The 22466-nt window shown below is 47.6% G+C and overlaps 1 protein-coding gene across 1 annotated transcript in view; it reads right to left on the bottom strand.

Annotated features, from left to right (window-relative positions):
• The window catches only part of MALRD1 (MAM and LDL receptor class A domain containing 1), a 195545-nt gene that overhangs the window by 2127 nt on the left and 170952 nt on the right, over positions 1–22466 (bottom strand). Inside the window, 3 exon segments of the mRNA XM_054389960.1 lie at positions 4093–4168; positions 17116–17206; positions 17293–17375. Coding sequence (XP_054245935.1) covers positions 4093–4168; positions 17116–17206; positions 17293–17375 — 250 coding nt within the window.

Genomic DNA, 22466 nt, shown 5'->3' with positions numbered 1-22466 from the left:
TTTTGCCATACCTGTTGGTTGGGGATTAACTATTCATAAAGTCACAGAATGTTAGGGGTTGGAAGGGATCATCCAGTCCAACTTACCCTGCCAGAGCAGCAGCACCCAGGGCAGGTCACACAGGAACACATCCAGGTGGGTTTGGAAAGTCTCCAGAGAAGGAGACTCCACAACCTCTCTGGGCAGCCTGCTCCAGGCCTCCAGCACCCTCACACCAAAGAAGTTTCTCTTCATGTTGAGGTGGAACCTCCTGGGTTCCAGTCTGTATCCCTTGCCCCTTGTGTAATCACAGAACATCACTGAAAAGAGCCTGGCCCCTTCATCTTGTCAGCCACCCCTCAGCTATTGATAGAATTGATCAGATCCCCTCTCAGCCTTCTCTTCTCCAGACTAACAGCCCCAGGGATCTGAGTCTTTCCTCATCAGAGAGATGTTCCAGTTCCTTCATCACCCTCATATTCTCCATTAGACACTCTCTAGTATGCCCCTGTCCCTCCTGAACTGGGGAGCCCAGAACTGGACACAATACTCCACATTTAAGGCTGTTCAGACTCAGAGAAAACTCCTAACTCTTGTTTCTCCTTTTAAAGGCAGATTCAGTGCAAACAATGTAGCTCCCTAATCTTGAAGAAAAGAGAGGAAAATCTGGTACAGCTCTGGACTTCAATCACAGTGCCTGGAGCTGTCTTCTGTGAACATGTCTCTCCTGACACTGTGCTTCTGTTTTGCAGCCTGCTATTAAAGGAAGCCTGTCAGGAATCTATCTTAACTAAAATAAAACTGTCCTGATAAATTGGACATGATTGTGATGGGAACGTTTCCAGCTTGGAGCTTTCACCAACCTCAACCTGTAAGTGAATTAATTTGATCTAATGTCTCCACAATCAGGTGTAAGGAACCTTTTATAGAGAGTAAATGGCATGTCATAATTAATCCTGTTCAAAGCCACAGAGGAATCTTCTGTTAGTGTGTGGGAAGGACAAGGAAATGTTATCTTCTGATTCAAACCTAGCCCAGAGCTTTCCATGCAAATCAGGGGAGTATCAGAGTACACCCTCAGTAAGTTTGCAGATGACACTAAATTTGGGGTGGGGTGGGGTGGGGAATGTTGATCTACAGCAGGGTAGGAAGGCTCTGCCAAGGGATCTGGGCAGGCTGGACCAGAATACTAAGCTGTGTTGTCTGAAGTTTAACAAAGTCAGGTGCTGGGTCCTGCACCTGAGTCCCAACCACCCCATGAACGCTCCAGGCTTGGGGCAGAGTGGCTGGAAACTGCCCAGCAGAAAAGGACCTGGGGGTGCTGGTTGAAAACCAGCTGAAGGTGAGCCAGTGTGTGCCCAGGTGGCCACCAGCAGCCTGGCCTGGTCAGCAGCAGTGTGGCCAGAAGCAGTAGGGCAGTGATGGTGCCCTGTACTCAGCACTGCTGAGGCCACACCTCAAATGCTGGGTGCAGTTTTGGGGCATTCACTGCAGGAAGGACATTGAGGAGCTGGAGCAGGTCCAAAGAAGGGAACAAAGATGGGGAAGGGTCTGGAGAGCAGGGCTGGGGAGGAGCAGCTGAGGGAGCTGGGGGTATTCAGTCTGGAGAAGAGGAGGCAGAAGGGAGACCTCATTGCTCTCTGCAGCTCCCTGAAAGGAGGTTGGAGCCAGGCGGGGGTTGGTCTCTTCTCACTAGTATCAGGTGACAGGACAAGAGGAAATGGCCTCAAATTGTGCCAGGGGAGGTTAGGTTGAAGATTAAGAAACAATTCTTTGCTGTAGGAGTGGTTATGCACTGGCACAGGCTGCCCAGGGAGGTCACTACCCCTGGAGCTGTTTAAGAAACACGAGGCCATGGCACCTGGGGACATTGGAGGTCTCTTCCAACCTGGTTAATTCTATCATTCTATGGTTTAATGGCCATGGTGGTGGTGGGTTGAATGATCTTAGAGGGTTTTTCCAACCAAACCAGTTCCATGGTTCTATGAATATGAGGGCAGGAGAGATGGTTGAAGCTTTTTTTTTCCCCTTTTTTTTTGGTCTCCTTTTACTTCCAAGCTTCTTTGTGTGTATTCTTTTCAAGGACAAATTAAATAGTAGAATCAGCTGCATTTGAAGTCAATCACAGATCTTTTGTTAAATGCAAACCATACATTTTAGCTACCACTGTAATGTGATGATTAAATCCTGCCTTGAAATCCTTTGTTGCAAGATGTTCACTTTCAGATGCATGTTTTATTCCCACATTTCTTTGTTACTCCACAAGCTTTTAATTATGATCCACAAATGGTGTTAGGGAAACCTGTTTGTTTAATGTCAGGGTGAATATTAGAGTGCTGGGAATAGTATGGCATATTGAAGATCCAGGGATGTTCTCCTCCCCCTCTACTCTGCCCTGGTGAGGCCCCACCTGGAATATTGCATCCAGTTTTGGGTCCCCCAGTTCCAGAGGGACAGGGATCTACTGGAAAGAGTCCAAGGGAGGGCTCCAAGGATGCTGAAGGGACTGGAGCACTGCCTGGGGAGGAGAGGCTGAGAGCCCTGGGGGTGCTTAATCTGGAGAGGAGAAGGCTGAGAGGGATCTGATCAATGTCTATCAATAACTGAGGGCCGGGGGTCAGGAAGGAAGGGACAGGGACAGCCTCTCCTTGCTTGTGCCCTGGGATAGGACAAGGGGCAATGGATGGAAACTCCAGCACAGGAGGTTCCACCTCTACAGGAGGAAGAACTTCTTTACTGTGAGGGTCACAGAGCCCTGGAACAGGCTTCTCAGAGAGGTTGTGGAGTCTCCTTCTCTGGAACCTTTCCAGCCCTGTGTGGTGGGTTGAAATTCCTTCCAACATCAAATTGCCAGACCAGCTCAGTTAAAAAGCAAATGAAACTCTATTTAGAAGCAAAACTACGATCTAGAAATATGGAATTCAATGAATATGTACAAATATACAATATTTACAGGTGTTTTCAATTTATAAACAGCATGAGAACCCCTCTGGACAAAACCAGGGGGGGTACTAATGGCTTTCCCCTCCCTGCTTCCTTCCCCCCTGTACAAGATAAAGGAGGAAGAAGAGCAGAGAGTTGCTGTTAGTACTTAACCACAACAAAGAACACAGCCAAGGTCAGTGACAGCTGAGAAAAAGCCAGCTAGTACCTGCCAGGGGGAAGGAAGCTGAAAAGAGAAAGAGTTAATTTACCCATCTAACTTCATGTCAGCTATCAGGCCAATGGCATTATTTAGACCTTATCATGGTTTCCCCTTTTCCATCCAGTGGTCATTTATTTACACTGTGGGCACAGCCTAAAACAACCATACCCTGTCTGGATGTGTTCCTGTGTGACCTGTGCTGGATTCTATGGTCCTGCTCTGGCAGGGGGCTTGGACTGGAAGATCTCCAGAGGTCCCTTCCAGCCCCCAGCACCCTGTGAGCCTGTGAAGGCACTGGGAGGTGTTATGAGTCATTTTGTTAAAGTTAAGTGAATGGCAAAGGCAACTTGGCTGCTCAATCAAGCCAAGGTCCCTTCCATCCCAACCGAATCCATGACTGATTTTCTGGGTGTGCTGCTGAAGGTGTTTTTCACTTGTTGGGTGTTTGTTTGGTTTTTTCTTTTCCCAGAAGCAAAAGGAGACAACTCCAGAGAAATTTTCTTCTTCATTTTTTTTTTTCTCTCAGATTCAGCAGCCCAGAGTCGGGATTAGTTCTAAACATCAAGATGTTCATAGAATCATAGAATGGCCTGGGCTGGAAGGGACCTCCAAAGCTCATCCATTCCAACCCCCCTGCACTCAGCAGGGACACCTTCCACTAGATCAGGTTGCCCAGAGCCCTGTCCAGCCTCACCTTGAACATCTCCAGTGAAGGAGCCTCAACCACCTCCCTGGGCAACCTGTTCCAGTGTTCCACCAACATCATGGTAATAATGGGAGTTGATTTTAAATCTGCCTGTGGTTTAGAAATGCCTTGGGACTGAGCTGAGATTTGCAGCAATGTTTAATTCTTCCTTCTTTTCTTAAGTAGCATCCATTAAGGGATTCTTTGTTTTAAGGAAGAACATCTTAGAAGGCTACAACCTCACACTATTTCTGAGAGCATAGAAGCAGCTCTTGCTACTTACCTTTACTTTCCCAGATGAACTCAGGTCTTCATACAATGGGTTGGCAAATGAAGCATGAGCTGTTTCCTCCGTTTTCCTTGAATAGCCAAACAAAAAACAACAACAAAACAACACTCAGTATGAGTGTCCTAGGTTTGAGCCAGGAGCTGCCCAGGGCCAAAGGACAATTAACTCTGGATTGTCCTTAACCTACAACGAGACAGGCTGCAGATGGATCAAACAGCTTCAGACTGTGTCAGAGAAAAAAGAAAGGTAGCCAAATATAGATCCAAGTGAATATGCCTGAAATGAATGGAGCTAAACCAATGCGCTGTGGAAGTCCTGTAGGTTAAAATAACCAATCTGAATCTACCCATTTCTAGTTTTGTTCCATTCCCCCCAGTCCTATCACTCCCTGACACCCTCAAAAGTCCCTCCCCAGCTTTCTTGGAGCCCCCTTCAGATACTGGAAGGCCACAAGAAGGTCTCCTCAGAGCCTTCTCTTCTCCAGACTGCACAACCCCAACTCTCTCAGTCTGTCTCCAGAGCAGAGCAGCTCCAGCCATCTGCTCATCCTCAAGGCCCTTCCCTGGACACCTTCCAGCACCTCCAGATCTTTCCTGGAACAGAGGCTCCAGAACTGGACACAGAGCTCCAGGTGTGGTCTCAGCAGAGTGGAGCAGAGGGGGAGAATCCCCTCCCTGGCCCTGCTGGCCACACTTCTCTTACTGCAGCCCAGGCTCTGCTTGGCTCTCTGGGCTGCAAGTGCTCACTGCTGGCTCCTGGTGAGCTTCTCCTCCACCAGCACCCCCAAGGCCTTTCCTCCAGGGCTGCTCTCAAGCCAGTCCCTGCCCAGCTTACTAATGCTTGAAATCATCCAAACTCTTCCAATGCCATTGAATTGCCAGCAGCTGCTTTAGGTAAAATCACTGAAGAATGAAGCAGAAGGTCACTTTCTTTTTTCAAATCTTTGTTTTTGAAATCTGTGCATCTTGGGACATGATCTAGTAGTCATGGGGGTGGTGGGTGGAAGATTTGACTTGATGATCTTAGAGGTCTTTTCAAATCTTACTGATTCTATGAAGAGACAAACTTAGTTGAGGGCTTTGTTTTCACCAAAGCTTTTATGAGTAAGAGCATATAGATGGCTCCGTGGGCACAGAAATCTGTTTTTTTTACAGTATTCTCAACTAAACAGTTCCCTATAGCTAATACTCATCCTCAGTGACTGAGGGATGGGTTTCTTGTGTCAAAAAGTACTTCTGTTCCAAAGCTGCTCCTACAGATGGTTTAAGCAGTGTCTCCCCAGGCAGAAAGGCTCTCTTGGAAGTCATGGAAACAAAGCCAGTGGAGATCATAGGTTCATAGAATTGTTTCAGTTGGAAAAGATCTGTAAGATCACTGAGTTCAACCTTCAATACCAACCCCACCATGACTGTTAAACCATGTCCCACAGTACCATGGCCACACATTTCTTGAACACCTCCAGGGAAGGGGACTCCTTGGGCAGCCTGTTCCTATGCCTGACCACTCTTGCAGCAAAGAAATCTTTCCTAATCTCCAACTTAAACCTCCCCTGGTTCAACTTGAGGCTACTTCCTCTTCTTCTATCACCTGATACTAGGAGGATGAGACCAGCCTCCACCTCATCAAGAATCTGCAAGCTAAACCTCCCCTGGCACAACTTCAGGCCTGAAGTGGTTCAGAGATGTTGGGAAGAGAAGCTTTTGTTCCTCAGCAAGAGCCACAGTGGATACACACCACAGGAGTGTGTAACAAGAAGGGATGCTTAGGAGGGAGGCACAAGTGGACTCCAGAAATATCTCACCTTATGAGCAACACCAGTGCAAGAGGCTCACTTTGGGGGCTGGACTAAAGCAGGTTTGTCTCCTTTAAAGACTTCACAGCAACACTACCAGAAAATAATTCCCTCTGGTGCCAGCCTCATAATTCACTTTGATTACCTGGCACAGCAATGGGAAGAGCTGAATATCTGAACCCCTTGATTTGTTAATTTGATCTTAATCTCAGCCATAATAAATCATGATAATCTGGTGCTTTTGGTTAGTTTAGTGAAGCTATGATATATTAGGTCATCTTTACGCCTGCTAAGTGTGTCTTTGCATGCTAATCCTGCTGAACAGAGCCCACTCAATGTACACAGAATTGATTTGTTTTTTTTTTTTTGCTCTAAAATCACAACATGGCTCACAAAACCTGAGGCCAGAAGCAAACTCAGGTAAGAAATTTTCAAGGAACTTGGCCCAAAGGGACAGATCTGCATGCCTTCATTTTGATGTCTCATAGGATCACAGAATGGTCTGGGTTGGAAGGAATCTCCAAAGGTCATCCAGTCCAACCCCCTCAACACTCAGCAGGGACATCCTCCCCTAGATCAGGTTGCCCAGAGCCCTAGGAGTCCAACCTCACCTTGAGTATTTCCAGGGATGGGGCCTCAGCCACCTCCCTGGGCAAAATGATTCTATGATTGCACAGTAAGCTCAAGGGCAACTCTACCCTCATGAAAACTACAGCCCAGAATAATTAATCAATGTGAACCATTCATAAATCTCACTGACGAAGAAAACTCAGAAATGCCAAGTTCAGAAGACTGTCCAAGCAGGGAAGAATTAGGGTTAAAAATGCCAGGCACAAGATGGTTTAGGAAAGAAAAAAAACTCAAAAGACTCAAACACGTGGGTAAGGGTAGCTGTGATGGTTTGAAACTGTCTTCTTAATTTTTTCTTGCAAAGTTCAGAACAGAGAAAGTGGAAGAGTGTAAATAAGTCACTATTGGTTGTAAGAAAGCAAAATACTGATTGTTCTAAACACTTCCATTGGATAGATAGAAATGTTTAAGAACTATTACCCAAAACAAAGTAGGCATTCTGCACACTCTGCGTTCGGCAGTGGGGGCAGTTGCTGGGCTGTCTGGCTGCTGTTTCTTCTTCTCTTCTGGCTGAAGATAACACACTGACCTTGGCAGCTAAGTTAACAACTTTCTGCTTAACTAACTGTGCTTCTCTGTCCAGGGGGGTCTGGGGGGGAAGCTCCTGGGAGAGAGAGAGGCTCCTTTGGGAGGGTCCCCTTGGGGGGAAGTAAAGGGAGATTGGTTGTGCTTTTTCTGTTGATTGTATATATTTGTGAATGTTGTGAATTTTGTATATTTGTACATATTCATTGCCTTTCTCTGCTTGTAAATACAGCCTTCATTTGTTTCCAGACTGGCCTAGCCTGGTTATTGTCGGGGGTGGGGGGCGTGGGGAATTTCAGCTCACACCGACACAGTAGCTCAGGGAGAGCTGGATCTGCTAACAGAATCAGAAATGCCACAAGAAGAAAAGAGGATTCATCACCTTGTGGTGAGGGTCATGGCTTTGCACAACTCACCTGCACTCTTTAGGAGCAAAACCTACAGCCTTGGCACAGTGTGTCCAGTTCTGGACTTCACAGGACAAGAGGGACAAGGAACTACTGGAGAGAGTCCAGAGGAGAGCTACTAAGATGCTGAGGGGACAGAAGAGGCTGAGAGATCTGGGGCTGCTTAGCCTGGAGAAGAGAAGACTGTGAGGGGATCTTCTCAATCCTGATTGATAGCTAAAGGACAGGGGTCAAAAGGATGGGGCTGGGCTCTTCTGAGCGGTGCCCAGTGACAGGACAGGGGGCAGTGGGTACAAACTAGAGCACCAGCAGGTTTGCTTAGACATAGCAAAAACAGTTCCTCACTTTGAGGGTGTGGGAGCCCTGGAGCAGGCTGCCTAAAGAGGTGGTGCCTCCTTCTCTGGAGACTTTCAAACCCCACCTGGATGTTGTCATCCTGGGCAACCTGCTGTGAGCAGCCCTGCTGTAGCAGTTGGGTTGCACTTGATGATGTCCAGAGGTCCATTCCACCCTTCACCATGCTGGGATCCTGTGGAAAGATTTGCTCTAGAGCACCTTGGCATCTTGTGTTTCTTTGCAGCTCTTTGTTTTGTGCGGTGAGATGTAGGCTTCAGAGAAACCAAAGGCATCTGAGCAGAGCCCTGGATTTCATCCCTCATTAAAAGAATATTCTACAGAAGAAGGAATGGATCTGGATGGTAGCATCCAGGAGGATGTTAGGAGCATTAGGATAGAAGGAATGTTAGCAGCATTAGGCTAACAAATCAAGTCCCAACAAACAGTTATGGATGCTGCTTCCTAGTTTTGCTTTCCCTTTCCTCATGAAGCTGCACCTTTTTTCTCTCATTCTGCAAGACCACTTTCTGCCTCCCTTCCAGTTCCCAAGCAGAGAATGGTTCACTAAACACCAATCTATTGTCATTCTGTTCATCACTTTGGGATACAGGAAGAGAAGCCCAGCCAGCAATGACCTCTGGCAGTCCTTCAGATCTGCTTGGAAAGCCTCCCCTGAATTGTGCCATCCAATCCTCTGCACCAGACCTCCAAAAGAGTAAGGACTAATTGGAGAAAGTCCTGGCAACAGCAGCAGAGAATCATCATAATTGTAAGAAAACCTCAGCAAAGAAGGAAGGCTGAAAGCACTGAGCTTGTTGAGGCTGGAGAAAGCAGCCTGTGAGGAGAGCTGACAACTGCCTTCAAGGACATGCAAAGCTCTGTGCAAAGAGGAGGGGAATCATTTGTTCTTGTCTGTGGTGAATTTCTATTGTAAACAGAACTATCAGCAGTGAAAACCCCACCACTTCCTAACAGCAAACTTTCTTTCTACCTAGGGTATCAAGAGTGCCTGAGGATGCCACCAAATTCATGTGGGTAGAGGTCTTAGAGTGCAAGCCCAGAAGGGATACAAAGAATCAAGACAGACTTGTCAGGGTTGGAAGGGACCTCAAGATCAGCCAGTTCCAAAACCCTGCCATGGCCAGGGACACCTCACACTACTGCAGGTTGCTCACAGCCACATCCAGCCTGGCTGCAAAAACCTCCAGGCATGAGGCTTCCACCACCTCCCTGGGCAACCTGTGCCAGTCTCTCACCACCCTCATGGTGTAAAACTTCTTCCTAACATCCAATCTGAATCTCCCCACTTCTACTTTTGCTCCATTCCCCCCAGTCCTATCACTCCCTGACACCCTCAAAAGTCCCTCCCCATCTTTCATGGAGCCCCCTTCAGATACTGCAAGGCCACAGGAAGGTCTCCTCAGAGCCTTCTCTTCTCCAGACTGCACAACCCCAACTCTCTCAGTCTGTCTCCAGAGCAGAGCAGCTCCAGCCCTCTGCTCATCCTCGTGGCCCTTCTCTGGACACCTTCCAGCACCTCCAGGTCCTTCTTGCAATAGGGACTCCAGAATTGGACACAGGTAGATATGAGTCTGACCTGTGGCAGGATGACAAATGGCCTTGCTGGGTTGTGTTTTCCCATGATTTTCTATCATTTATAAATGTTTGCTCAGACCACATCAGCTTTCCACTCTGCTGCCTGTGTGGCAAGATAACGAATACAGAACATTAAGTTTTCCAAACCCTATCAATATAGGCTTTGGAAACCTTCATGTTCTGTGTTCATTATGACTGAGAGTGCTGATAACAGCTGTGCTACATCACCACTGCAGCTGATGGCTCACATCAAGAACAGGAAAGGAGCAAGCCACAAGGATCCAGGAACATCAACTTCTTTGGAGGCAGTAGCAAAGCAGCTGTGCTTGGCTGGGTGAAAAGTTATTCACTGTTCAGTCAAATGTCACATTCTTACTTTTTAAAGTGAAATGAAGCATGAGAAGGCAGCTGCAATAAAATGGAAATGAAAATGAATCTTTGTTTCTACTTGGTCAGTGAGGACAGGGGTTACTGAATCATAGAATGGCTCAGGTTGGAAGGGACCTCAGAGATCATCTACTACAACCTCCCTGCCATGGGCAGGGACACCTCTCAACCAGACTTGGCTGCTCAAGGCTCCATCCAGCTTGACCTTGAACACCTCCTGGGAGCAGGCATCCACAGCCTCTCTGGACAACCTGTTCCAGAGTCTCACCACCCTCACACTGAAGAACTTCTTCCTCAGCTCCAGTCTAACCCTGCTCTCCCTCAGCTTCAAACCATTCCCCCTTGTCCTGTCTCTAGACACCCTCAGGAAAAGTTCCTCTGCAGCCTTCCTGTAGGATCCCTTCAGGCACTGGAAGGCAGCTATTAGGTGACCCCTAGAGTGTCCTATTCCCCAGGCTGAACACCCCCAGCTCCCTCAGCCTGTCCTCACAGCAGAGCTGCTCCAGCCCTTGGATCATCTTTGTGGCCTCCTCTGGACTGACTCTAGCAGCTCTGTGTCTTGTGCTGGGGACACCAGAAGAGAAGGCAGTATTCAGAGTGGGGCTGAAGGAGAGGAGTAACTGGAGTGACTTGGAAAAAACATCATCTCTGGGGAATGAACAGGAATGTGAGAACCTTCCAAGCTCCCTCTGATTTGGGGGTTCTATACAAGTGTCACATATGCCCAGCTAGGAGCTGAGGAGCAGCCTGCCTGCCTGAATGCTCTGGTGGTAATGAAGGCTGCTGCTGCCAAGCCATGTGGCTGCCTGCTCTTGTCTATTAGGATATAAACTTCTGTGATGAGTTCCAGTAACTCCCACTCAGACCCTGGAGAGTTTCAAGCCTGCAGATCAGAGATTAAATTAGTGCAAAAGAAGGAGGAGAAGGAGAGAATAAAGGAGGAGTAGGACATTCTTTCTGGATTGAAAGGAAGGGTTAAGGCACTAAGAATCCTTCCAGTGAAGAAAAAGAGAGACAAATGTAACTCTAATATTCCCACTGCTGTCAGTGACAACTTCTTAACCAGCAGCTAAGGGGTCAGCAGCCTACCCTTACTGCCTGCTGCCTGGTTTGCTGGTGAAAAAATTAGTTCTGTTGGAACTGGGAAAATGAAACACTAACTACAGAATCATAGAACAGTTTTGGTTGGAAAAGACCTCTAAAGATCATTGAGTCCAACTTTCAACCCAATACCCCCATGGTCATTAAACTATGTCCCAAAGTGCCACGGCCACAGGTGTCTTGAACTCCTCCAGGGATGGTGACTCCACCACCTGCCTGGGCAGCTTGTTCCAATCCCTGACCACTCTTGCAGCAAAGAAATTTTTCCTAATCTCCAATCTGAACCTCCCCTGGCACAATTTCAGGCCATTTCCTCTCTGTCACCTGATACTAGGGACAAGAGACCAACCCCCACCTGGCTCCAACCTACCTTCAGGTAGCTGTAGAGAGCAATGAGGTCTCCTCTCAGCCTCCTTTTCTCCCAAATAAACAACCCCAGTTCCCTCAGCTGCTCCTCACCAGGCCTGTTCTTTCTTGCCTTTCTTAATAGAAACTATTAAAACATAACTAACCAAAAACACAAGCAAAAGGCATTCAAAATGTAGGTGAAAGCTTCCCTGTGGAAGGGACTGTGGCAGGCACTCCCAGAGTGCCCTCTAGGGCTTAGTGACTTTAAGGGAACAACATGACCCAGGGGGTGCTAAAAGTGGACAGAAACCTTTCAAGTGAAAATGAATTGTAGGAAAGTATCATTGATGTGCACTACTTCATCAAATCTCCCTAAAAAGAAATCAGTCAGAAGTAAAACCTGATGCCTCTGTGTGGTGCTGTCACATTGTGCATGTTACAGGCTTCTGCCAACACCTGCCACTGCTTGCTCTAAAGCGTTATCTGAAGGAGGGGAGACTTAGGCTGCAGATGAGGAAGAATACTTCAGTACAAGGGTGGTGAGACACTGGAACAGGCTGCCCAGGGAGACTGTGGATGTCCCCTCCCTGGAGATGTCCAAGGCCTTGAGCAACCTGGGCTAGTGGGAGGTGTCTCTGCCCATGATAGAGGGGTTGGAACTGGATGATCTCTAAGGTCCCTTCCAACTCATACCATTCCATGAATCTATGAATCCAGGCCCAGTATGATAAAGGAGGCTGCATTTTGGCTGGTCCAAGGAATAACTTTAGTTATTTATATAAGTTTAGTTTACTGTGACATTCCCAGCTGTCATCTTTCTACACCAATACATGCTAGGCACTAGGCAGTTGAAAAGAAACCTGAATTGAGCTTCTCTTCTCAAATTCAGTGTCAGCTTTCATTGCCTTCACAATTTCTATCAAATTGCCATTTCTTACCCAGATCATCTCTTGACAAGATCCTATAAAATGCATTTAAACTTCCATGTTTAGTCAAATGGTGATTTTATGTGGTGCCACTAAAACACAAAGTCAATGGGGTGCCCTTCAGAGCTCCTGCATGTTACTGAAGAAAACTCCTGCACATTCTTTTTCATAGAATCACAGAATGGCTTAGACTGGAAGGGATCTTAGAGATCATCTGCTCCAACCTCCCTGCCATGGGCAGGGACACCTCTCAATTGGACTTGGTTGCTCAAGGCTTCATCCAACCTGATCTTGAACACCTCCAGGAAGGGGGCATCAAGAACCTCCCTAGGTAGCCTATTCCAGAGTCTCACCACCCTCCCACTGAAGAACTTCTTCCTCAGCTCCTCTCTAACCCTGCTCTCCCTCAGCTTCAAACCATTCCCCCTTGTCCTGTCTCAGACACCCTCAGGAAAAGTCCCTCTGCAGCCTTCCTGTAGGATCCTTTCAGCTATTGGAAGGCAGCTCTAAGGTCCCTCCAGAGCCTTCTCTTCTCCAGGCTGAACATCCCCAGCTCCCTCAGCCTAATGGTCTTAGAGGTCTTTCCCAGATGCAGCAGTTCTATGATTCTATGAACTGTGTTTGAAAACAATGAAAATGTAAAAAAAAAATCTTTTCTGTACCATGGGCAAAATGATTTGCCAGTCTTAGTCAGTTCCTAACAGACAAAACTTGGCATCACAAACATTTCCATCATCCAAAACTCACCTTTTTGGCAGCTCCAGTGAAAACAATGAAGACCAGAATGAGCTTTGCTGTGTAAGCTCTCAGCCTCTGTTTCACTGCTCTGATTCTTTTAATGCCAGAGCTGTAATAGTGAAAAGATCCTAATTCCACCCTGCTTTAGTAGATACCTAACAGGAGGCTTCAGTGTTTGATGTCACGTTGCAATAAGGCACAATTTCATGTAGAAAATTTGACTTTCTGGTTCTTTTAGCATGTATAAGGACAAAATATGAGGGAAAAATACAAGAAGGGGAAAAAAAGGACATGAAACTGTTAGAATGGGTTCAGAGGGGGCCATGAAGATGCTCTGAGGGCTGGAGCACCTCTGCTATGAAGACAGGCTGAGAGAATTTGGGTTGTTCAGCCTAGAGAAGAGAAGACTCTGGGGAGAGCGTAGAGCAGCCTTCAAGTATTTGAAGGAGGCTACAGGAGAGCTGGAGAGGGACTTTTGACAAAGGCATGGAGTGACAGGAGGAGAGGTAATGGCTTCAAAGTGGAAGCAGCTGGGTTTAGATTGGACACTAGGAAGACATTCTTCCCCTTGAGGGTGGTGAGGCACTGGATCAAGTTGTCTGCAGAAGCTGTGGAGGCTTCAAGTGTTCAAAGGGAGGACAGATGGGTCCTTGAGCAACCTGGTCCAGCAGGAGATGTCCCTGCCCATGACAGGGGGGGTTAGAACTGGTTGATTTTTGAGTTCCCTTCCAATGTAAACCAATCATTGATTCTGTGATTGTCTGTTCCTTGAGTAGAAGAGAAGTGGATGGCAGTGCAGTAACCCTTCATCAGGCTTTCATGGAAGAGAAAGGTAAAAGGCAGTGTTTAGAGCACAGGAGAATAATGCAAGAAAAAAAAAGAAATCATTTGATTAAAACACCACCAAATATGTTTTGAGTCATGATCCTGGGCAATCTGCTCTAATTGAACCTGCTTTGGCAGGGGGCTTGGGCTCGATGGTCTCCAGAGGTTCTTTCCAACTCCCTTTCTGTGAGAAAGAACATTAGGTTTTTAAATTATTCTCCCCTCCCCCCCCCCAAATATGAAATGAAATTACAAAAAATCCCCAAGCAGCTCTTAGAATACAACTAATTGTCTTTCCATGTGTGCACCTCAGCAGGCTGTACTGATGTGCAGGGCCAGGGAGGTGATTCCCCCCTCTGCTCAGACCATACCTGGAGCACTGTGTCCAGTGCTGGAGCCTCTATTACAGGAAAGATCTGGAGGTGTCCAGAGAAGGGCCAGGAGGATGAGCAGAGGGCTGGAGCTGCTCTGCTCTGGAGACAGACTGAGAGAGTTGGGGTTGTTCAGTCTGGAGAAGAGAATGCTCCGGGGAGACCTTCTTGTGGCCTTGCAGGATCTGAAGGGGGCTCCAAGAAAGCTGGGGAGGGACTTTTGAGGGTGTCAGGGAGTGATAAGAGTGGGGGAATGGAGCAAAAGTAGAAGTGGGGAGATTCAGATTGGATGGTAGGAAGTTCATCCCCATGAGGGTGGTGAGAGACTGGCACAGGTTGCCCAGGGAGGTGGTGGAAGCCTCATCCCTGGAGGTTTTTGCAGCCAGGCTGGATGTGGCTGTGAGCAACCTGATCTAGTGTGAGGTGTCCCTGGCCATGGCAGCAGGGTTGGAACTGGCTGATCCTTGAGGTCCCTTCCAACCCTAACAGTTCTATGATTCTATGTGCAAGAATTAAGGCTTACAGCCCTCAAGAAGCAAGATAAGGCAGTGCTGTTATTCCCACTTTATGGAAAAGGAAGCAGACATAAAGAAAGGAGGAGAAGCTGTGCACTCAATTAACAGCAACACAGCCACTAAGTGCTCCTGCTTGAGCATTTTGCTGCTGTGCCCATGGACAGCTCTACCTGTCAGGGGTAGCCTGCAGTGTGAGATGTGCCAGCAGCAGCACCATCAGGACAGGAGGCTGCAGAGTTTAGTAGATAGTTTGGGAGATAACAACATCCCCAAAGAGAGAAAGGTCTATGGCAGAGCATGAGTTTAAAGGAAAAGAGACAGCTTTGAAGATGAATTCTGCAGAGGAAAATGACGGCTGAGGGAAATCTAATGGCATGAAAATGGACAAGGCAATGCAAAGCAGGAATCACTGAGAGGGAGGAAGGGACAGTGGTAGGCACCTGCTGACAGAGAAGGATCTAGCAGAACAAGGCAAGGTATGGGCAGGGAAGCAATACAGGCAGTAGAAGAAAGAAAGAAACAGCAAAAAAAAAAAAAAAATCATAAAATCATAGAACGGTAGGGGTTGGAAGGGACCTCCAGAGATCATCCAGTCCAACCCCCTGCCAAAGCAACATCACCCAGGGCAGGTCACACAGGAACACATCCAGCTGGGTTTAGAAAGACTCAGAGAAGGAGACTTCACAACCTCTCTGGGCAGCCTGCTCCAGGGCTCCAGCACCCTCACCATGAAGAAGTTTTTTCTCATGTTGAGACGAAGTTTCCTGTGGTTGAGTTTATGTCCATTGCTCCTCATCCTATCACTGGGTACCACTGAAAAGAGGCTGGCCCCATCCTCCTGACACCCAGCCCTCAGATATTTATAGTCATTGATTAGATCCCCCTCTTCTCTTCTCCAGATTGGACAGCTCCAGGTGTCTCAGCCTTGCCTCCTCAGACAGATGTTCCAATCCCTTCATCATCCTCCTAGCCTCCATTGGACTCTCTCCAGTAGTTCCCTGTCCCTCTTGAACTGGGAAGCTCAGAACAATACAGAATAATGCATAACAATAATAATTCCATCTTAAATTTGGGAGGAGAGTGAAAGCAGTGATCATCAGAAGGCTGACAAGTAGGGCTGAGGAAATATACCTGTGAAAGAAGAAGCAGTGAGCTGTCAGTCTAAGGCATATCTCAAAATAAAAGGGGAATCAAATAAGTGGATGAAGAGCTATCTTGAGTCCTACCAGCACCATTATTCAAAGCACTTGAAATGAATTTGGAAATGAAGCATCACCAATATTTGCTGTTCTTGTTTGTGCTTTCCTTTACTGAGAATGCACTTTATGCTCTGTGATGTCAGAAGAGAATTTGTTTACTACTTGCAGAGTACTAATAGCCAGCTCAGTACTGGCTGGAAGAAATATTGATTTGGGGGAAAAAACATCAGTCACCACTTGTGAGGGTTGGTCTCTTCTCCCTAGGATCAGGTGATAGAATGAAAGGGAATGGCCAGAAATTGTGCCAGGGGAGGGTTAGGTTGGCAATTAGGAAAGATTGCTGCAAGAGTGGTCAGGGATTGGAACAGGCTGTCCAGGGGAGTCACCATCCCTGGAGGTGTTCAAGAAACCTGTGGCCATGGCACTTGGGGAAATGGTGTAGTGGCAATGGTGGTGTTGGGTTGATGGTTGGACTCAATGATCTTTTCACAGAATTACAGAATGTCAGGGGTTGGAAGGAAGCTCCAGAGATCATCCAGTCCAACCCCCCTGCCAAAGGAGCATCACCCAGCGCAGGTCACACAGGAACATTCCAGGCAGGTTTGGAAAGTCTCCAGAGAAGGAGACTCCACAACCTCTCTGGGCAGCCTGCTCCAGGGCTCCAGCACCCTTGCAGTGAAGAAGTTTTTCCTTATGTCCATGTGGGACCTTCTCTGCTCCAATCAAAACAATTTCGATCAAAACAATTCTGTGATTCTATAAAGAGCCCTCATTCACCACAAGGAAGACAGGACCTTGTCCCACAAACCAAGAGATGAGTGCTGGGACGATGCCAGTGCAAGGTGGCAGTTTGAGTGTTGGGTGTGAGATGAAGAGGTAAAGAGGAAATGGGTGGTGGGAACAGATAAGGTGACACTGGTTACCTGGGCAACCTGATCTAGTCAAGGATGTCCCTGCTGACTGCAGAGGGGGTTGGATTAAATGACCTCTGAAGATCCCTTCCAACCCAGACCATTCTATGATTCCATGATTGTCTAAACCTACCAAGGCTGGTGCTAAACCATGACCCTCAGCGTGAGGGTGAGGTGAGGTTTCAACCACCACCTAAGTCCTTAGCAGAGCAGCTGTAAGTCAATGCTTCTAGCCCAGGATTCACCAAATTCAGCTTTTGTTGCAAAGTTTGGTTTCATACTTTGTGTTGCATACAAGAGCAGACTGTGGAGAGACTTAGAAGCTGCAACCATAGCGACTTGGCACTTAGCCACTGCTTTGTGCCACATTTGTGTCTGCTCCACACCAAAATAAAGAAGCTTTCACTTACATTTCTGGCACTTTCTTCTTAGAAAGGAAACACAAGGCAGCAGCTGCAATTTTAATCAGCAAGAAACCAATTGCCAACCCAATCCAAGTATCTGCAAAATCAAAGCAAGCAAAGACCATGAGCAGAGGAAACACTCAAACATTGAACTGAAATATTGCATGCTTTTTACAGACTCACCATTGGGAAGGAAGCTGAAAGGTGAAGGCTGAAGAGGCTTAGCCCTGATGTGGCAGCGGTTCCCTTTCCACTCTTCTCCACATCTGTGAAGAAAAGATCAGGTTTGGTACAAGGCAAAAGCAGGGAGCACAACCAGTGACAAGCACACAAGAGCTGCAGATCCTTTGAACACTTCTGCCAGCCACTCAGGCTCACCCAGGAGTCACAAAGAGCAGCATCAAAGGTAATGGGATGAAAGAGAATTTGCATTAGACGTGAGGAAGAAATTCTTCCCCATGAGGGTGGTGAAGCACCAGAACAGGTTACCCAGAGAGGCTGTAGAGGTTCCAACCCTGGAAGTGTTCAAAGGCCAGGTTGGATGGGGCCTTGAGCGACTTGGTTTAGTAGGAGGTGTCCCTGCCCATGGCAGGGTGGTTGGAAGTAGATGATTTTTAAGGTCCCCTCCAACCCAAACCATTGTCTGAGGCTATGAAGCACGAGAAATACACAAAATAAACCTAAGAGAGAGAAAAATAAACCAACACAAATTTGAAAGACTAGAATTGGCTGCCTTGTTGGTGTTGCCATCACATTGTTCTCCCACAGCAGAAGAAAGGTGAAGGTTAAATACAGCTCTGAGCTGGGCAACTTGGATCCTAATGAGGGAAAGACAAATGATTAGAGATGAGGAAGGTGTTCCTCTCCTCCCACCTCATCTGCCTCTCTCTTCTTTTTCTGTTTTCTTGTAGAAGTGAAATGACTTCAACAAAAGCTTCTTACAAATCCAAGCACTGCATGTGACCTAATGCCTACAGCCAGGTCACATTATGCTGAATTTGCTGTTTCATTCAAGTCCAGCCTGGATTTGAAGCAACCAAACAATCTGAGAAAAGCTTTGTTTACTGCAAGCTTGTGGCTTAACAGTTAATCACAGTCACCATAAAATGTTTATCATTTCTCACTTCATAGAATCACAGAACTGCCAGGGTTGGAAGAGGCCTCAAGGATCAGTCAGTTCCAACCCCCCCTGCCATGGGCAAGGAACACCTCACACTACATCAGGTTGCTCACAGCCACATCCAGCCTGGCTGCAAAAACCTCCAGGCATGAGGCTTCCACCACCTCCCTGGGCAACCTCTTCCAGTCTCTCACCACCCTCATGGGAAAGAACTCTTTCCTAACATCCAATCTGAATCTCCCCACTTCTAGTTTTGCTCCATTCCCCCCAGTCCTATCACTCCCTGACACCCTGAAAAGTCCCTCCCCAGCTTTCTTGGAGCCCCTTTCAGATACTGGAAGGCCACAAGAAGGTCTTCTTGGAGCCTTCTTTTCTCCAGACTGAACAACCCCTCTCAGTCTGTCTGAACCCATTTTACCCCACATCCCTGAGCTTTCCCTGGTTAAAGGGGTTCCTTACTCAAGGGTAGGATGAATGAATCCTCACTTTGGAGGCTGGAGCCAGCAGCAAGTTCTGACATGCTCATTTTCCAGAGAAAGTGGCATGAGTTCAGCTCTGGCTGAAGACCCATTGTATTCAGTGACTCAAAATACTGGCCCCTTCAGTCCTCCTCCTTCAGCAGACCACAAAACCCCTCATATCACTCATAAGCTCTTCCTTTCTGCTGGCTGATAATATGATACCAATGTCAAACTGCACTTGGGGTCATAGCAAGGCCCGTGGATCCATGCAGAAACATTGCAGGCTGATGGTAACCACCCATCAACATCATTGTCTGATTGCTCTCCACTGTATAATTTCTCTTCTCCCTATTTTCCAGAATTTTTTTTTTGTTTCTGTTGATCTGGATATGTTTTTAACCAAAGTTGCCCTCTTTCTTGTCTGTGCAGAACTAACTTGAATATAAAGGAAAGGATGGGACAAGAGATGTGCAGCTGTGCACAAGAACTGGTCAGACAAGGTAGAGAGATGCCACCTGCTGCCCTGAGGGCACCAGGGCATGGCTCAGCTCAGAGCTGCACTGTACTTTAGAGAGTCCAAGGGAGGGCTCCAAGGATGCTGAAGGGACTGGAGCAGTGCCTGGGAAGGAGAGGCTGAGAGCCCTGGGGGTGTTCAGTCTGGAGAGGAGAAGACTGAGAGGAATCTGATCAATGCCTATCAATAGCTGAGGGCTGGGGGTCAGGAAGGAAGGGACAGGGACAGCCTCTGCTCTCTTGTGCCCTGGAATAGGACAAGGGGCAATGGATGGAAACTCCAGCACAGGAGGTTCCACCTCAACATGAGGAAGAACTTCTTCACTATAAAGCACTGGAGCAGGCTGCCCAGAGAGGTTGTGGAGTCTCCTTCTCTGGAGCCTTTCCAGCCCTGTCTGGATGTGTTCCTGTGTGACCTGTGCTGGATTCTACGGTCCTGCTCTGGCAGGGAGGTTGGACTGGAAGATCTCCAGAGGTCCCTTCCCACCTCTAATATCTTGTGAGCCTGTAGTTCTCATAAAGGAAGTCTGTGTCCTGGTGGGGATATGGGAAAGTCCTACTACCCAGAAATAACTAAAGCTACCCTCAGAAGTTTGGTTTCCCTTTAATGATGAAATAGTTTCACATTTTCATGCTGTGTTTGAATTATGGATAATGAAGTGCAGCATCTGTTAGGGAACTAATTTATCTACTTATAAATACATACAGGGTTTAGATCAGCTACCTAAGGACTTGGTTCATTGCCTGTTACTGCAGAACTCTACCAAGGAAAAACAGTAATAATACCAGGCAACTTTACAGGAAATGAGCCAATCTCAACCATTCTCTGGTTGATTGGTTGATAACCAATCACTCAGTGGTCATCTACTCCAACCTCCCTGCCATGGGCAGGGACACCTCTCAACCAGACTTGGCTGCTCAAGGCCTCACCCAACCTGGCCTTGAACATCTCCCAGGGAGGGGACATCCCCAACCTCCCTGGGCAGCCTGTTCCAGAGTCTCACCACCCTCACACTGAAGAACTTCTTCCTCAGCTCCACTCTAACCCTGCTCTCCCTCAGCTTCAAACCATTCCCCCTTGTTCTGTCTCTAGACACCCTCAGGAAAACTCCCTCTGCAGCCTTCCTGCAGGATCCCTTCAGGTATGGAAGGCAGCTAGAAGGTCTCCCTGGAGCCTTCTCTTCTCCAGGCTGAACACCCCTAGCTCCCTCAGCCTGGCCTCATAGCAGAGCTGCTCCAGCCCTTGGATCATCTTTCTGGCCTTCCTCTGGACTTGCTCCAACAGTTCTTTGTCCTTCTTATGCTGGGGACACCAGAACTGGACACAAATGAAGCCAAACTTCACCTTCGCTTGCCATGTGCAGTGCTGCAGTGAGCTGTAGTTACTCTAACAGCTGCAGGCAGGTCAGAGCAGCCTGTGGAACACACCCAGGAGGTGGCTTACTTGAAGAGCAGTTAATGAAGGAGAACACTCTTAACGACCTCCCCACTGCTGGGCAGGGCCTGTCCTGATGGTGCTTTCCTTCTCTTTGGAGGCAGCTGAGCTGCAGCTTTGCAGGCACCATTGGCTGCTTGTCTGCAGAGAGCAGCTGGGGCTGAGCTGATGTGGTGGAGCCCCTTACAGAGTGCAGACCAACCATGTCTGCTGGGCAATGTGCTAAAGCTTCAGTAGCAGGGGAAGGGGAATTTGGAAGAGCTTCCTTAATCATCCTTTTTCTGCTATTTCACTTTTCAGACAGCACTGCGAGAAGGCTCCGAATTTCTCGTGTGCTGCCAAGCCGAAATCCCACATTTTTATGTGCAATTAATTCCCTTGGACTAATTACATCGTGACTAATTAGCAGCCCCACGTTCTACACGAGCCTTAAGCTGATCTGTAATCCAGAGATAGGCACTGCAAGCCATTCAGACAGGAAGCTGCTCTGCAGCTGAAACGGGAGGAGCAAGAGAGAAAGACAGATGAAGCAGCACTTGCATGCTTCCATCCCACTGCACATCCTCATCTGTCCTGCCTGACAAAAATGTCTTCTGCTATTAGCAAGTTCTTACAGGGAAGTCACCCTGGAAGGGGGAATGCTAGCACCCCTTCCCCCCTCCCAAATTTGTGTCTAGGGTTTCTCAGTCTTCCTATCCTAGCACAGATACTGGGGATGCAGAGGAAGGATGCCAACACTGCTGCATCCTGTGCCTGTAGTGATGTCTCCTCTCACTCAGAGAGAAAAAGGAAGACCAGACAAGGTGTCTGCTGTTCTTGGTGCTCATTCAGGGCAGGTGTAACTGGCTGAGACACTGCTGCACTGCAGAACATCAGACTGTGTGCTGCACAGATGGCACCAGATGCAAGATTCAAACAGAACCATGGAGCCAGTTAAGTTGGAAGAGACTCTTAGATCAAGTCCAACCATTAACCTAGCACTGCCAAGTCCACCACTAAACCATGCCCCTAAGTGCCACATCTAGCACTGCCAAGTCCACCTCAAACCATGTTCCTAAATGCCACATCCCACAGAATTCTGTGATGTGACCCTGTGTGATAAGAAGGGGCAGGGCTTGAGGACTCAGCTAGAGCTCCTCTTCTGCAAACTGCTAAGATTCCTAACTGGCAAAGAGGAAAGGATCAACATGAGGCAGAGTAAGGTGAGGCGTAAACAGAATCTAAATGAAGTTTAAGCACTCTGAGAAAAGATCTGTGCATCCTCAGGGATTATTCAAGGAAAGTATCATCAGAGCCTGCCCTGTGCATAAAGAGTAAGATGGAAGACATCAGAGACTGCAGTGATTCAAATCCTATGGCAGAGCCTGAAAAGATCAGAGTCAATTTCTCCAGAAGATGAGTGGGAGCAGAAATGCTGAAGGTAAACAAAACCATGCGTGGGAAATGGAAGAAAAATTGTGTGTTGCTGTCTCCCCTCCAGAACCTTCACCCAAAGTGGAAGGAAATGTATCTGAAACTAATGATGAGGAAGGAGTTTGTCACACAGTGCTTCAGTGACCTGGGGCAGTCCTTGCCACAGCAAATCTTAGAAACCAAGACCTTAATGTTTTGTCCTAGCAGAGGTCCTGAAAATAGAGAACGAAACTCTGTGGAGACTGCAGAGCTTCAAAAGCTACCTGATGGCAGTTTGGAAGAAAATTCATATTTTGGCTTAATTTTCTCTGTGTGATTCCTGCTTTCGTTGCTCTCAGGCTGTGCTGGGAGCTACTCCCAGGTCCCCAGCATGACACACTGATTACTCACTGCTCTCATAGCCACAATGGGAGCT

The sequence above is a fragment of the Indicator indicator genome, chromosome 20, assembly GCF_027791375.1.
Source record: "Indicator indicator isolate 239-I01 chromosome 20, UM_Iind_1.1, whole genome shotgun sequence".
NCBI classification, from domain to species: Eukaryota; Metazoa; Chordata; class Aves; order Piciformes; family Indicatoridae; genus Indicator; species Indicator indicator.
The sequence above is the reverse complement of the archived record's forward strand: the minus strand, read 5'-3'. Positions and strand labels throughout refer to the sequence as shown.